This window comes from Desmodus rotundus, chromosome 4, assembly GCF_022682495.2.
Source record: "Desmodus rotundus isolate HL8 chromosome 4, HLdesRot8A.1, whole genome shotgun sequence".
Lineage (NCBI taxonomy): Eukaryota > Metazoa > Chordata > Mammalia > Chiroptera > Phyllostomidae > Desmodus > Desmodus rotundus.
This window is the reverse complement of record NC_071390.1, coordinates 67,879,023-67,894,575: the sequence shown is the minus strand read 5'-3', so window position 1 is coordinate 67,894,575 and position 15,553 is coordinate 67,879,023. Positions and strand designations below refer to the sequence as shown.

General features: G+C 51.0%; 2 protein-coding genes across 2 annotated transcripts in view; both read right to left on the bottom strand.

The window, feature by feature from the left end:
- CHAT (choline O-acetyltransferase) overlaps positions 1-11,471 on the bottom strand; it is a 77,474-nt gene extending 66,003 nt beyond the window's left edge. Inside the window, exons 1-5 of the mRNA XM_045195915.2 lie at positions 11,288-11,471; positions 9,068-9,144; positions 6,075-6,266; positions 5,323-5,441; positions 3,746-3,799 (exon numbers count right to left, since the gene is read on the bottom strand). Of these exons, the coding sequence (XP_045051850.1) occupies positions 3,746-3,799; positions 5,323-5,441; positions 6,075-6,266; positions 9,068-9,133 (431 nt within the window). The 5' untranslated portion in view covers positions 9,134-9,144; positions 11,288-11,471. The remainder of the gene's footprint in view (positions 1-3,745; positions 3,800-5,322; positions 5,442-6,074; positions 6,267-9,067; positions 9,145-11,287) is intronic.
- Positions 11,472-12,947: 1,476 nt separating this feature from the next.
- SLC18A3 (solute carrier family 18 member A3) lies at positions 12,948-15,353 on the bottom strand. Its single transcript, XM_024561065.3, has one exon. It carries the CDS (start codon positions 14,881-14,883, stop codon positions 13,294-13,296), a length of 1,590 nt encoding a protein of 529 aa, XP_024416833.1. The 5' UTR covers positions 14,884-15,353; the 3' UTR covers positions 12,948-13,293.
- Positions 15,354-15,553: the final 200 nt, after the last annotated feature.

The following is a 15,553-nucleotide window of genomic DNA, read 5'->3' as shown; positions in this document are numbered from 1 at the left end:
GCAATACATTAGAAAGATCATAAAACATGATCAAGTGGGATTTTTTTCCTGAGATGCAAGGTTGGTAAAATATCCACAAATCAATAAACATGATACACCACATAAAAAAAGAAGAAGAAAAACCACTTGATCATATAAATAGATGCAGAAATAGCATTTGATGAAATCCAGTACCCATTTATAATAAAAACTCTGAGCAAAGTGGGAATAGAGGGAACATACTCAACATAATAAAGGCCATATATGACAAACCCACAGCCAACATCATACCCAAGGGGCAAAAATTAGAAGTGTTTCCCTTAAGATCAGGAACAAGACAGGGATGTTCACTTCCACCACTCTTATTTAACATAGTACTAGAAGTTCTAGCCATAGCAAGCTGACAAGAAGAAATAAAAGGCAAATTAGAAAGAAAGAAGTAATACTGTCATTGTTTGCAGATGACTTGATACTGTACATAGAGAACCCCCCAAATTCCACCAAGAAACTACTAAAACTGATCAATTAATTCAGCAAAAAGCAGAATACAAAATAAATATGCAGAGATTGGTTGCATTTTTATACACCAAAAATGACCTATCAGAAAGGGAAACTATTTGATATATTTACAATTGTATCAAATAAAAAAAACCCTAGGAATAAATTTAACCAAGGAGGCATTTGGAAAATTATAAAACACTGAAGAGAAAGTACAAATAAAAGCAAGCATATACTGTGCTCACAAATAAGAAAAATTAACATCGTAAAAATGTCCATACTACCCAAAGCAATGTACAGATTCATCACAATACTATCAAATCCCAGTGGTGTACTTCACAGAACTAAAACAAATAATCCTACAATTCCATTTATATGGAATCACAAAAGACCCCAAATAGCCATAGCAATCTTGAGAAAGAAGAACAGAGTTGTAGATATCATGCTACCTGATATCAAACTATGCTATAAGGTTATATTATTCAAAACATCATGGTACTGGCATAAAAACAGACATATAGATCAATGGAACAGAATAAAGAGCCCAGGACAGTTTTTATCCCATGAGCATTTTTTGGGATAACTGGCACAAATACCACAAGACATAGGGCAAGAGAAAGCCCCACCACAAGAAGAGAAAATACGAGCCGGGACACCCTGCTCTCAATGCTAAGATGGCCCCCACTGCATACACACAGTCTGAATGCAGGGAGGCAACAAGAAGTACCGAAACTTGAGGTTGGACATGAACAACTTCTCCTGGAGGTCGGAGTATTGTATACACTAAACAAGGATTGTTAATGTTTTCTATAATGCATCCAACAACAAAATGGTCCACACCGAGACCCTAATAAGAGCTGCATTCTGCTCGCTGACAGCACACTATACCGATAGAAGAATGAGTCCCACTAGGCACTACCCTGGGCTGCAAGAAGAGTAAGCTGATCCCTGGGGGGGAAGAGGTTTTAAACAAAAAATAGTCAGAGAAAATTCACAAGAAATATGATGAAAGGAGAAAGAATGCCAACGCCACAATCAGCAGTCATCTCGAGGAGCAGTTCCAGCAGGGCAAACTTCTTGCTTGCATCCTTCAAGCCAGACCAATGTGGCTGTACAGGTGGTCGTGTCTTAGAGGGCAAGGAGCTGGAGTTCTAGCTGGGAAAAATCAAAGCCTTGTAAAAGCAAATAAGTCCTCCTACTGCCTATCTTAGCTCATGTAATAAAGTTTATTCTAAAAAAAAAAAGAATAGAAAGCTCAGGAATAAACCCATGCCTATATGGTCAAGTATTTATGACAAAAGAGACCTAGAACATACAATGGGGTAAAGAACATCAATATAATAAGTGGTGTTGAAAAAATTAAACAGATAATATGCAAAAAACTGAAAATAAACCACTTTATTACACCAATACAAGAATAAAATCAAAATGGATTAAAGGCTTAAGTGTAACACTTGAAACCATAAAACTCCTAAAGAAAACATAGGCAGTAAAATCTCAGGCATTTCTTGTAGCAATATTTTTTTCTGATATATCTCCTTGGGCAAAGGAAACAAAAGAAAAAAATAAAGAAATGGGACTACATCTAACTAAAAAGTTTTTGCACAGCAATGAAAACAGTCAACAAATGAAAAGAAAACCCATTAAAATTGAATGGGAGAACATATTTGCCAATGATAGATCTGATAAGGGGTTAATATTCAAAATGTATAAAGAACGCTGACAACACCAAAAATATTCCATTAAAAATTGGGCAGGGAATCTGAACAGTTTTCCAAAGAGGACATATAGATGGCCAATAGACATAGGAAAAGATGTTTAACATCAGTAATCATCCAAGAAATGTAGATTAAAGCCACAATGAGATACCACCTCACACCTGTCAGAATGGCTATCATCAGTAAATCAACAAACAGGTATTGGTGGGGATGTGGAGAAAAGGGAACCCTTGTGCACTGTATGTGGGAATGCAGATTGGCACAGCCATTATGGAAAACAGTACAGAGGTTCCTCACAAAACTAAAAATGGAACTGTCTTATGATCCTGTGATTCTACTTCTGTAAATACATTTGAAGAAACCCAAAACATGAATTCAAAAGAATATATACACCCCTATGTTCATTGCAACGTTATTTACAGTAGCCAAGATATGGAAGCAACCCAGTGCTTATCAGTCAAGGACTGGATAAAAAAGAGGTGTTGCATTTGTATAATGGAACATTACTCAACCACGAAAAAGAAGAAAATCTTACCATTTGTGACAGCGTGGATGGACTTAAAGAATATTATGCTAAGTGAAATGTCAATCAGAGAAAGACAAATACCGTATGATTTCATTTATTGTGGAATCTAAAGAATGATGTAAATGAACAAAGAAAACAGAAACAGACTCATGAATACAGAGAACAGACTGATAGTTGTCAGAAGAGAGGGGTGTTGGGGGACTGGGTGAAAAAGGTGAAGGGATTAAGAATTACAGATCAGTAGTTATAAAATAGTCACAGGGATGTAAAGTACAGGATAGGGAATATAGTCAATAATGTTGTAATACTATGTATGGTGCCAAGTGGGTAGTGGAAGTATCACGGGAACACTTTGTAAAGTATATGATTGTCTAACTACTTATCTGTACACCTGAAATTAATACAAAATAATATTGAATGTAAATTGTAATTGAAAAATAAAAAATATAAAGTTAAAATCTAATTTTAAAAAAGTGGTCTCATATTTTGTACCTTTGTACCATTTTCTACTAATTCATTTTGTAGTGTTTTACAAACATTTTACAAAATTTAAGAGAACACTGCAGATTGTTCAATGAACACTGGTTTAACGCAGAAAGGAAAGTGGGGTTGAAGCCAAGTAAAAAGGTTCAGAATGAGGAGACCATTTCCCTCAAGTAGCAGGTGGCAAGGCTGACTCTCCCTTCTCTACCTTCTTGTGTGTTCTCTAGATTCCTGATATACATACTCTTGTGTACATATAAGGAATGGAGGAATGGGAACATTCTTAAAAGATCAAGGTAGAATAGTGTTTACACCAGGAAAAGAAACTGTTAACAGTTGGGCCAGGGGGAGTAAAGGTCATCCTGACTCTGGTGGGTGGCAGGGTCCTATTTACTCCTGGCAGGAGCCAGGAACACAGAGCTGAAAAAAGACAAGTTTCCTGCCCTCTAGAGCTTCCTGTCTAGTGTGTCAGGGAGACAAGTGAATGAACAGGCTGTACCAGAATAGGGCACTACCTTTCCCAGTCTGGGCCCAGTCCTACCTGTCCAGCAGGGCCTTGTAGTTCAGCACTCCAGAGATGAGGTTGGCGGCAAACCTGTAGGGAGAGATGAGGCCTTACCCTCTCCTCTCAGAGGCACAGGCTCCCTCTCTTTCTCTCTCCAATCTCCCTTTCTGTTTCTTTCCTTCTTCTTTTCTTTCTGCCCACCTCCTTCCCTCCTTCCCTCCCTCTTCAACCTCTCTCTCTCTCTCTCTCTCTCTTTCTCCCTCTCTCCCCCCCACCCCCCACCTCCAACTCAATAACCACTCACCAGATGCCAGGTCTTAGTAGTTAGTGCCCTAATAGGATGGTATACCTGTTGCTTCCTACCCATCTCTATGCTGTCAGCCCTTCACAAGCTTTGAATTAAAAGTGATCCTCTGGGAAGAACTCTGAGAGGAGAAGACACTAGGATGTGAATGAGGAGCAAAAGGAGGAGGGAGAGGAAACCAGGAGAGGACACAGAGCAGGCAGGAAAGGGCTAGAAGACAGGGGTTGGGTTCTTCCTAGGAAGGGCTCATGCCGGGGTTGGACTGAGCCAGGACCCTGGGGTTGTAGGAAATTCAGTCTCCTGGGAAAAGTCAGTAATTTAGTTCCCTAAGTGCTAGTGAAAAGGAAAGCAGGTGCTGAGGGGAAAGGCACCAGAGAACCATGCCATGGAATTGTGTCCACTTAACTGTTCATGGAGGAATGAGCCCTGGCTATACTACATCTAGAGGAAAATGCCCACTCGAATGCAATTTTGAGAACTGTTCTCAGAAGTTATTTATCCATCTACACACATCCTTTTGACCAGGGGAGGCCCTTGCTGCAGGGCAAGAGGGAAGGCTGCCCCCAGACATTTGGACCGGTATTGGTGAGAAAGGACATGCTGGAGGTCTCCCAAGCATAGCTGAGTCATGCCTGCAGGCGAGAGGGTCCTGTTTTTCTTTTCCTCCTTCTGAACTGTCCCCACACTGTGTCCTATTCAAGTCCTAAAATCAGAGACCTGGATTTGGGTCCGAGTGACTCTTGCAGGGAGATCCTTTCTCCCTGCCCCACCCTTGCATAAATGGCCCTTCCATTGTCATCAGTGGGCCCAGAGGCCATTCCAGTGGCCAAGTGAGCTGTGAAATTGCAGCAGATGCACAAGATCTGGCAAAGGCAGCTGGCAGGAACTAACCATTGCCAAACACTCTGAGCCTCTGTTTAGAGCTGGGAGCTAGAAGGTAGCTGGGGCCTCTCAGATCACCTGGGGCATTGTGTCTAACCAACAAGTCCCAGCCTCAAGTACTGGCAGGATGAAAGTGTAACCACCTCCTCCCATGACCTCAGCCAGGTCAAGACTTGCCACGGGGACATCTGGGGGCCCATGCCCTCCATTAGTGTCCACCCACCCCAAATGTGTTTGTTCCTCATGTGCAGCCTCACCTAACCTCTTTCCTGACCCCAGGGCCTGGACAGATCCTGCCTCAGGGCCATTTGGCCTCAGAAAGCTCTGCCAAGACACAAGATCCAGGCTTTCCTTCCTGGTGCTAGGGCCAGGACCCCTTCCCCAGGCAGACTCCCAAGCTGTGAGTCCAAGAGCACAATGACCTCACCTTAGCTGGTCATTGGTGTCCTGGAAATGTTGCCGGGAAAAGATCACAGCTGGACTGGAGTTGACAGGCAGGGCTAGGCGGTTATTGAGATACATGTCATTCAGCCAGTACTCAGACACCTGTGGGGGAGAGTAGGGGAGGGGAGCCATTACCCACAAGGTCCATGTACACTCCCTCCAAGAAAGGGTAACTTGCTTGTGTAACACACCAATCCCATCCTGGAAACCCCAAGAGACAGTTGGGATACTTCACTAGATCACTCATTCATTCATTCCATAGGACCACGTGTTTCCCAACACACATGCCTGTCCTTGCCCTGTACTCTATCCTTTCTTCCATTCCAGGTTCCCATCTTGGTTGTTTGGTGCTTTATCCATGCCCCCTGCCTATCCTTATGAAGGTGCCATTCCTTTCACCCCTTTCTACTTCCCTGACCTCATCAATACCTTCTGCTGCTCATCCCTGTCACCCATCTGTCCCCCAAACTTGTCCTTGTCTGTTCCCATCCTTATCCCACATCCCTTTCCCCCAATCTGTCAGCCCTCTGTCCACATATCTATCTTACATGCCACATCTTGTCAGTTCCTCACCCTTGGCCCTATCTGTCCCCAACCCCTGTCTTCCATCTGCCCCATCTTTGTCACCTACCTGCCCCTCACCCAAATCCCTCTGTCTCTAAGTCTCCCTCCTGCCCTCCTGCCCCATGAGTCCTATGTCTGCCCCCCAGTCAGTCCCCTCCTAGCAACTCTTACCCAGTTAGCTGTCTTCTCCTGCCGCTCCAGTAGCTTCTGCTGCAGAGTCTCACCGAGGCCACCAGGGGCTCCAAACTGCTGCACAATGGCCTGGCTCTGCCTAAACTGCTCCTTGGGCACCAGGTGTTGCATGCACCGCAGATAAGTGGCCAGGGTCTGCTGCAGTGGCGGTACTGGAAGTTTGGGAAGCCCCTGGAAGAGAGGGTTCATAGGCATTTGCTGTTCCTATCCTTATGTGTGGCCCTTGCCTGTTCCCAAATTGATGCCTAGTGTCTGTCTCCATCTGCTGCCATCCTTGTTCCCTATCCTGAGACTCATGTGTTTTCAGGCCTCAGCTCAGCAGAACTGTGAACTTAGGAGTTCCTGTTTGCTTTCTCCCATACCCCAGCCCTGCCCAAGGATGGGACAAAGTGCAGAGGAAAAGACCTTGATGTTGATCCCAGACAGACCTGGATTCATACACTGACCCTGCTGCTGACCAGCTGTTCAATTTTAAGCAAATCATCCCTACCACTGTGCCTCAGTTTCCTTTCCTGTCAGATGGGGGTAATAACCTCTCCTTCTCATAGGATCAAAAAAATCATTGATGTGAAAATTCTTATCAACCATAGCAAATGGGTCTAAGATGAAATAGTCCTGTTATTGATATTGACTGCTCGTCATTCTTAATTTGGAAACTGTTCCCAGCTGGAGCTCAACAATCCAATTGATCTCTGGATCCAAAAGGTGTGACTCTAATGGAGATATTTAAACAGGTGAAAGATGGTGGGAGATATAGTTCATTGCTTGTCCTAATGACCAGAATCATGCAAGATGTTTCCTGGGAAGGTGACTCATGCCTTGGGCTTCTTATTAAATCCCTTCCAAGTATGGTACCCAGAGAGGGGTATTCTACTCCCTGTGGGTAAGGGGATAGGATGGGAAAAAGTGCAGTGGAAGTTCCTCCTCTTTTAATTTTCCTAAGTCTCAGCTTCCTCATCCACAGGACATAAATAACAATTCCTACCTGAGAGGGGCCCAGAGAAAATTAAATGAGAGAAACAACTGGCCACAATAGGTACATTATTAAATGTTATAATGCTGGTGTCCTTATCCTTCCAGAAGAATTCCTAAGAGGAAACTCATAATTTCTGGGGGCCCCCAAAGTGTCAAAGAGTCTGGGCCCCATGCTTCCCAGTTAATGAGCTGTGTTCACCAGTGATCTGACATACGTGTTCAACCATTTTATGGCTTAGCCTCATTGACAGATGAGGAAGCTTAGACACAGCAAATGGAGAGATAGTCCAAGGTCACCCAGAAATTTGGTGACAGAGTTGATACCTGAAATCGGTCTTCATTCAATATTCATTTTGCTCCTTCCTCCTCAACCATTCTCTTCTTTCTCTCTTGCTCTTTTCTATCCCCTTTCCTTCTTCCTCACTTAGCTGGTCACAATTGGAAACCAAGACTTTTCATATTATTGCTTAAATTTTACAAAGTAGGCTGTCTTCTTTCAGAGGTTTCTTCTCTGTAGGGTGATGGGGGCAATAAATTTCTAGCCCAGGCAGGCTGTGGAGTGAAGGGGCCTGCTGAAAGCCTTCCTCCACTCGGCTCTACACACAGGATGGAGCCCCATGGCTGCCCTGGACAGATGGGACTGAGTGAACATGCCCTGATGAATAAATGGGGTTCCTCCACTTTCCTGATCCTGTGTCTAGAGTTCACTGCCTTAGGGTGAGGGAGGAGGCTATCAGTGTTAACTAGAAGCTGTTGCTACCCTGGGGACAACTCGAAGATGGGTCTAGACAGCATTTCAGGCTACCCGACCCACTCCAGAAAGCCATGTCCACGTCCTTCATGTAGCTAACCTGGTTTCCTCTTTCTTCTATTGGGACCTTGGGGCCTTTGTGGTGGGTGAATGGGCAAGTACCTACAGAAAGCCAAGCCCTGTTGGTGGCCTGGCCAAGAGTGGCAGCAGGTCTGGCTGGAGCCCCTGCTAGAAACAGGCCAACCTTCTTTGGGGCTCTGACAGTGCCCTGAAACTCAGCCTGGGTCATGGGGGATTGATAATACACAAAAAGGCATGAGGCAGAAAATCTCTGCTCGGACGTCAGCTCCTTGGGGCTCCTTCCAGACTCTTACAGGCTTCTGGCCCACGATAGGAACAGAGGCAAGGTCTTGTTTTTATGAGGGTGTTTGAACCTTAGGGTCTCAGGTCAATACATGTTTCCTGGGCAGTTTATGTGAGCCAGGCCCTGAGCTGGACTCAGGTTTGATGGAGAGACAAGGCAGCCACAGTCCAAAGGGAAGGACATGCTAAGGAGCAGAAGGAACATCAGAGGTGTCAGCTACAGTGAGTAGGATAATGTGGTGAACAGCTTCATGGGGAGAAACCAGAAAGTTCTGTTCAGGGTTCCAAATGAAACCTGGGGGTAGGGATGGAGAGTGGTGTGGGTATCAAGGAGGCGCCAAGAAGACGAGTGTAGCAGAGTGACCAACATGTGCCATACTGGAGAGATCGGATGTGCTGCTCTTCACTCTGGAAGGTGAATGGGAGGAAGGATGCTTGCCCAGGGAAGGGTGGCTTATCTCAAGGCTCCAGGGCTGAACCAGTGACAACAGTTGGGGCTGGGATGTGACAAGGCTTACTTAAGGCAACTCCTCTGGGCTCAAAGCCATTGGAAAGGGAAATTGGGGTGGGGGTAAGTCCTAAGGGAAAAAAAAAAAGAGTATCTAGCCTAGTTCAAGGACTCTCCCTGAAGTTAGAGGTTAGGAAATATGGCTGTAAGCATTCCCTTAGCACCCCTTGAAGCTACTCCTAGTGCCCCCATGCCTGCATGGGCTCCTCAACAGGATCAGGGCAGGGCTGCAGCCTGGGCCTCATGCCCAGGAGAGGGCAGGACTCTGGGCCAGGCAAGTACTAGAGGCAAGTTCCCCTCAGGACTGTTCTGGGAGCCAAGGGCATGTGAATGGGGAGAGTAGGGATAAGAGAGTGGGCTCCAAAAGTCACTCACAGGTTCCTCCTCACTGCTTAGAGTTTTTGCTGCCATCTTATGGGGGGCTTTTTCCAGGATGGGCATCTTGGTGACTCCTGGTTGAGGAAACAGAAATACAGATCTGGGGACCAAGAAGCAGAAAGGCATCAACACAATAGCCACATAGACCTGCCATGGACCCATCATCTCCTGTAGTCTGATACCCACCTACACCCTGTGAGCAGGCCAGAGTGGGACAGTAGTGTACAGGGGTCTCATTGCGTCCTGGCCCCAATTTCCTGGCCTCCAGATCAGCTCCCCTGACCACAGTGTCCTTTCTGAACCCCCAAGTAAGAGAGCGTGGGGCCTGAAGTAAGCTTCCATTTGGTACCTGCCCCATCAGACTGCTGTCATCCAGGCCCAACTGACTGCCCTGGGGAGTGTAGGAGGCAGCAGGGCTGAGCTTGCCCACTCCTAATCCACACTTGCTTTGTTTTTGCCTGGGGCCGAAAAGATGTGTGATCTGCGGATTAAAATCTCTCTTTCCCACTAGACTGTGAGCTTCTCCAGGGCAAGACCATACCTGCAGTGTTTAGTGCTTCATTTCGGGAACCTAGCAGGTGCCTGCCATGGAGTAGTATTAGTGTTGGGGAACTGAGTAAAAGAAATGCATGTATGCATGAATACATTCCTGGATGAATGCAAGGTCCTCCAAGGCCCTCCAAGGCCCTGAGTTCCAGGAGGCTCTCTGGGTTGATTGGGAGGCTGGCATATGGCCAAGGCATGGAGGGCCTTGGTGCCTGTTGGATTGACTGTGATGTAGGCAGTCTCTGCTCTGCATGTTCCCAGTGTAGGTGCCATGGGAAAGCTGAGGGAGGTGGTACAGGGAAGCTGGGCAGCCCAGTCCCCCAGGGACTGCCTAACAGCCTCAAGAGTAGTGGACTAATTTTAAAGGGGCAGTAGAGTGAGCCAGACCAAAGGAGGCAAAGGCCAGTTTTTAAGAGCTCAAACTCTACCCTTAGAGATCCCTCTAAGCTAAGTGTAAGCCTGTAGAGACACACACCCATACTTTCTACTCACCCATTCCATATTTATTCCCAAGAGCCTAAAGCTGATGCTTAGACCATTCCACCCTTACCCTACACGAATTCCCAGGCACAGTCCAGGTAGGGGCTGGGCATGGGCACAGCTTGCCCAAGGGCAGAGCATCCAGAAAGATGGATGAACCCAGTCTAGTGGTGGAGGAGCCTGGGCTGCTTGAAAACGCTGGGCAGAAAATGTAGAGTCCTTTCAGGTACCACACCAGGTGCTCAGGACTAGGTGGTCTCCAAACTGCTGGTGCAATAGAGCATAGCAGCTCCCAGCCCCCCACGGAAACGGCAGTATCCAGGTGAGGGCCCACCCCCATCACGGCGGGGTTTTGAGGGGGCAAAGAAGGGTAAGGTCGGGTTGATAAAGGCCCCAGCGACAGTGCAGCCCATGCTTCCTCTTTGATCTGGCCCCCAGCCAGCGCCATAGCTGGAAGATACTAGTCAAAACTCAGAGACCCCACGAGTTGGAGAGCCGCAGGGATGGAAGCAGTATGGTTTCCTGGGGGCCAAATGTGAGGTCCTGGTCCCTGAGCCAGCTACTCTTCCTCCTTGGCTTGGGCGGGCGCCTAGAGGGTGTATGTATTTGTGTATATGTACCTTTCTGTCTGTCTGTCTGTTTGGTGCCCTCTCACCAGCCAGGCTTTTAAACGCTCCCGGCAGAGATCTCTGCTCTTCCCTAGAGGCCCAACCCCAGCTCGGCTCTGCACCACAGGCTGTCCAGCCCCTCCAGAGAATCCCCCAGACATGGCTCATGCTTGCTACCGTCGCCCTCTCCCCACCTCCTGCCTCTTCCAGAGTGGGTGGTCGGGGAGAGACCTGCAGACCCCACGACTCCGCACAGAAAGTGCAGACCTTGGCACTCAGTGGATAGGGGTCCAGAAGAAGTGAGAACATGCACGTGGAGCCGCGGAGCCCTGATGATCAAGGCTCTCCAAGCCCTTTCCCCCAAACATCTCAGCGTCCGGCTCCCCTGTTCCCTGCCCCCACTCTTTGTAGGTAAGCACCAGAGCTGCGGAATCCCTCAATCTCCTGGCGGTGCCACGACGGCCGCTGCCGTTCTGGACTAGGATGACTCCGAGAGTCCCGGGACCTCTCGTCCCTGTGCGGTCTCTGGACGGAGACTTCCTCTGCTCGCTGCGCTGCGTGCCACCAGCCCAGCCCTTCTCACCTGCTCTCCTAGGCTGTACCTCTCAGCCGCCGCTGCACCGCACCAAGCAGGACTGGAGGCGGGAGTGTGAGCTCAAGGGATCCGAGAGCGTGTTAGCAGAGCGGGGGTGGGGGTTGCCACCTCTGTCGGCTGTAGAGCCTCCGACGACGTTTGTCAGGTTCCCGTGGGCTCCCGACCGACTGCCAGCGACCCGGCCGCGCCTGTCCTCTCCTCCTCTTGTTCCTCCTCCCTCCCCTCCCTTCTTCTCTTCCCTTCCCCAGCCCCACCCCTGTCTTTCCTCCCCAACCCCCCTTTATCCCTGATCACCTCACTCGCCGCAGCCTTCCCGGATCCCACCTCCTGCAACGCCCCCACTCCGCCACCCCAGCTGGGGCCAGTTTGTACAAGGGCAACAGAATGCAGGACTGAGAAGGGCGGGCAGAACTTCGCCCGAACCATGCCATCCCCAGTCCCCTTGCTCACCCAACCCCATTACCCTAGCCGCAGCTGTGTCTGCAGAGCTCTAGGGAGGATTGGGTCTGGGGAAATCTGTGCCCTCCCCATCGTCTAGGCCATACTCAAATACTACATACAACTCCTTCCAAAATAACAGCAACAACGACAATGGTGATGATGATGGTAACAACAACCTGTTTGTTAATCACAGCAGGTCCTCTCCACTACTGGGATGGGGAAGGACACAGACTAGGGATGCTTAGAGACAGGCAGCCAGAGGCAGACACTCCTCCCAGACAAAGCACTCCTCCCCCTCCCCACATATAGATCATTACACACAACACACAGACATGCATAAAGACAAACCCTGCCCAGACAAACACACAAAGCCAGACACATATACCGAGGACAGATTGTGCACACACCAGCGTGCAGATCCCTACAGGCATTGCAACCCTGGCGGGTTCTCCTCACACTGGAATGGGAGCACTCTGCAGCCTTAGGCAGGCCACAGGCTGGGAGTGGCACACAAACGCATGCCTGGGGTTCCTGGGGACCAGCATTCAAAGTGAGCAGTCACTTCCACTCCAGGACGGGGTTAGGGAGGGGGGCTGGCACCAGATCCTACACTGGCATCCTCTCCAGTCCAGGCTCAGACCCATGAGGCAGGGACACAGCAAGACACATCGACAACTATTTTCCTACTCCTCACAGGATAGAGCCTGACTCTCTAACAAACACACACATCACACACGCGTTTCCGAGATCGAACCTCTGCCCAGAACAGCTCTGCCCCTACACCTTTTGGGCATCTAGATGGGGTAGGATGCGGGTTTCGAAGGGAAGCCCAGCCCTCCAAGCCTCAGAAGTTTGTATCTGCAGGGCGTGTCCCACAGGGGCAGGGCCTATGCACCAAAGAGAGTGGGTCCTCAGTTTACCCTGGGCCGCACCCTGGGGCACTGCGCTGGGCTGTCTCGGGCTAAAGGGATGTGAGGCCTTGGATGTCCACGGGTGAGAGCCCTTGTTGGGCTTGCTTCTTTCATACTATCTCCTTAATCAGGTAGCAAAAGAAACACAGGTTCCCCGCGTGCCCGCCGGGCTGAAAGTTGGATTGGAGCTAGACTCAACTCACCCAGCCCTCTGTCCTGGCCCTGTGCCTGGCCACCCATCCCCATCAGTAAAGAGACTCAGTCTGGGAGAGATTTCTTTATTGATTCGGGCCGGGACAACGCTGTGCAGCAGGCCAAGGAACAGAAGGGAAGGCAGACAGACATACAGCCCTATACAGGGTGGCCCCGAGATGGAGACTCGCATGCCTCGTTTTTTTGTGCAAGGAGCGCATCACTTTGCGTGCCTCAGTGCTCCACACTTTACTAGACGAGAGGGAGAGGGACACAGAAAAGGTCATGGAGAAGGAACACGGGTAGAGGAACTAAAGATAGGGGCTCGTTCCGGGGATACTCGCTGGAGGGGCAGGCCCTGAGCCTGAGCTGGCCACTGTGCTCACAGAGCAGCCACCTTGACTGGAGGGGTAGGAAGGGGGTGGGTGGCCTGGAGGAGAAGCAGGGCTGCTAGCTGCGGGTGTAGTAGTCGTTGTAGTCGTCCTCGCACTCATCAAATGGGCCAGGTGCTCTGCGAGGCGCGCGGTCCGAGTCGGAGACAGAGCACTCACGCAGGCGCATGGCATCGTACAGACCCTGCGGTGGCTCATCAAGCAGGACGTCGCGCTCCGAGCGGGAGCGCGTCAGGAGGCCCACATTGCGCAGTAGCAGCAGGACAGGAGCGTAGAGCAGGTTGGCCAGGCCCATGCCAAGGCTAAGCTGTGCAAAGCCGAGCGAATGCACGATATGGCCCGCCACTATGGGCCCGAGCGCATAGGCCACGGAATAGGAGATGTCAGCGATGGCATAGACACTTCCGTAGACCGAAACGTGGCGCACGTCCACGAGAAAGGCGAGCGTGGGCAGCAGAGCCGTGTCGACCAGCGCAATGCCGAAGCAGAGGCCGCAGAGCGAGACCACTAATGGTGTGAAGGATTGGCAGGCAGGCACAACGCACGAGCTGGCACCGATCACTGCGAGCCCCAGCGCGCCGTAGAGCCACTGCAAGTGTGGGTAGCGCGCCGCCAGGCGCACGATGAGGTAGACGCCTAACACGTGAGGCACAAAGGCCGGCAGCCAGACCATGCCCATCTCCCACTCTGAAGCCGCCATTGTGTGCTTCATCCACGTAGCGATGGTGGGTTCGAGGAAAGCGAGTGGGATGTTACAAGTAGTGAGTGCGCCGGCCACCACAGCGATGTAGGGGTCCAGCATGAGGCGGTGGATGGGTGTGCCCACAGGGAGGTTGGCCCGCGCCCGCGCCGAGGCTGAGAAGGGCTTGGCCACCACCAGCAGCAACAGCGCGTCGAGCAGTGACACCGTGGCTAGCACCAGAAAGGGCACCCGCTTGCCCGCGAATTCATAGAGGATGCCCCCGAAGGGCGGTGCCACTAGACTTCCAAAGCTGATGAAGGCAAGCGCTACGCCCAACGCGCGACTGCGCTCCGGCTCCTCGGGATACTTATCCGCGATCATGGCAATGCCGGATGTATCTGCGAAAGCCGAGCCCAGGCCTTGCAGACTGCGTGCGGCGAAAAGCGTGGCATAGTCCTCAGCGAAGGCAAACAACACTGTGGAGGCGAACATGACACCCAGGCCGATAAGCAGCGGCACGTCGTAGCTCATGCGATCGATGAAGGTACCGCTTAGGGGGTTCACCAGAAGCTGCAGGATAGCCTTGGAGGCAAAGAGAACCCCGATCTTCACGTCCTCGCTCTCCGTGGGGTAGCGGGGCCGAAGGGCAGATCCGGCCGGCCACGAAGCCGTCGGGGACTCTGAGCTGTTAAGCGTGTTGGCACAAGCATTCGCTGGAGTGGGCTGCGACAGGGTAGGCACCCACACTTCTAGGGTTGGGATGGGACTCTCGCTGCTCCCGCGCATGTGGGCGATGTAGTCAGGCACGATGGGCACGATGACCATGTACAGCATGTTGTCCAGGAATAGCGCCACGCACACGATGACCAGCACTAGGCGCCGCTGCCGCCGGGGCTCCTGGAGCGCTGCGCCCACCGCCTCCGACAGCTTGGTGGCTGCCTCTCCCGCCTGGCCCGTTGGTTCCATTGCCCCCACCCCCGCCGCACTTCCGAGGACACCGCTACGGGGCTGAACGCAGCCGCCCTGCAGGGCAGAGACTGGAGCTCAGAACTTCGGGGGCGCGGTCCGCGTCGCGCAGCGCCCCCTGTGCCTCAAGTAGCTGTAGGGCTCATGGCCTTGCACCTCCGGAAAGGCAAGGACCGGGTTCGGGGAGACGCCGGCGCTGTTCGGGGCAGCCGCAGACCCTCCGCTGCTGAGCTCAGGGGTGATCAGGAAAGGCGGGTGCGCAGAGGGGTCTGGGCCGGAGACTGAGAGCGCTGCGCCTCTGGCGCGCCTGCAGTCTTCCCCGCGGGGCCGAGAGATCGCCCGCGCGGGCCGAGGGGCATGCTGCTGCCTCCCGCCCGCCGGCTGCTCACCCTGCCGCCGGTGTCCCCTCCCCTATCGCTGATTCCTGCCTTCTCCTCCGCCGCTTCTTCTTTTTTCCCTTTCCACTCGGGGCTGTGACGCTGCGAGTCTCGGCCCCCGAGTGGTGCCCCGGCCACTAGCGTCGCTCATGCTAATGCGACGTCCGCTGGGCGGGAGCCGGGGGCGGGGCGCGGCCCAGTGGGGGTCTTCTTCCCAGAGGCGCCGGGGCTGAAAACCTGAGAAAGGGGTCTTGGAGCGAAAAGAGTCCTGGCCAAGTCCCTGAGGATAACGG

Bases quoted from the DNA above. Each gene is read 5' to 3' on its own strand.
- SLC18A3 (XM_024561065.3), bottom strand. From the start codon at position 14,883: ATGGAACCAACGGGCCAGGCGGGAGAGGCAGCCACCAAGCTGTCGGAG.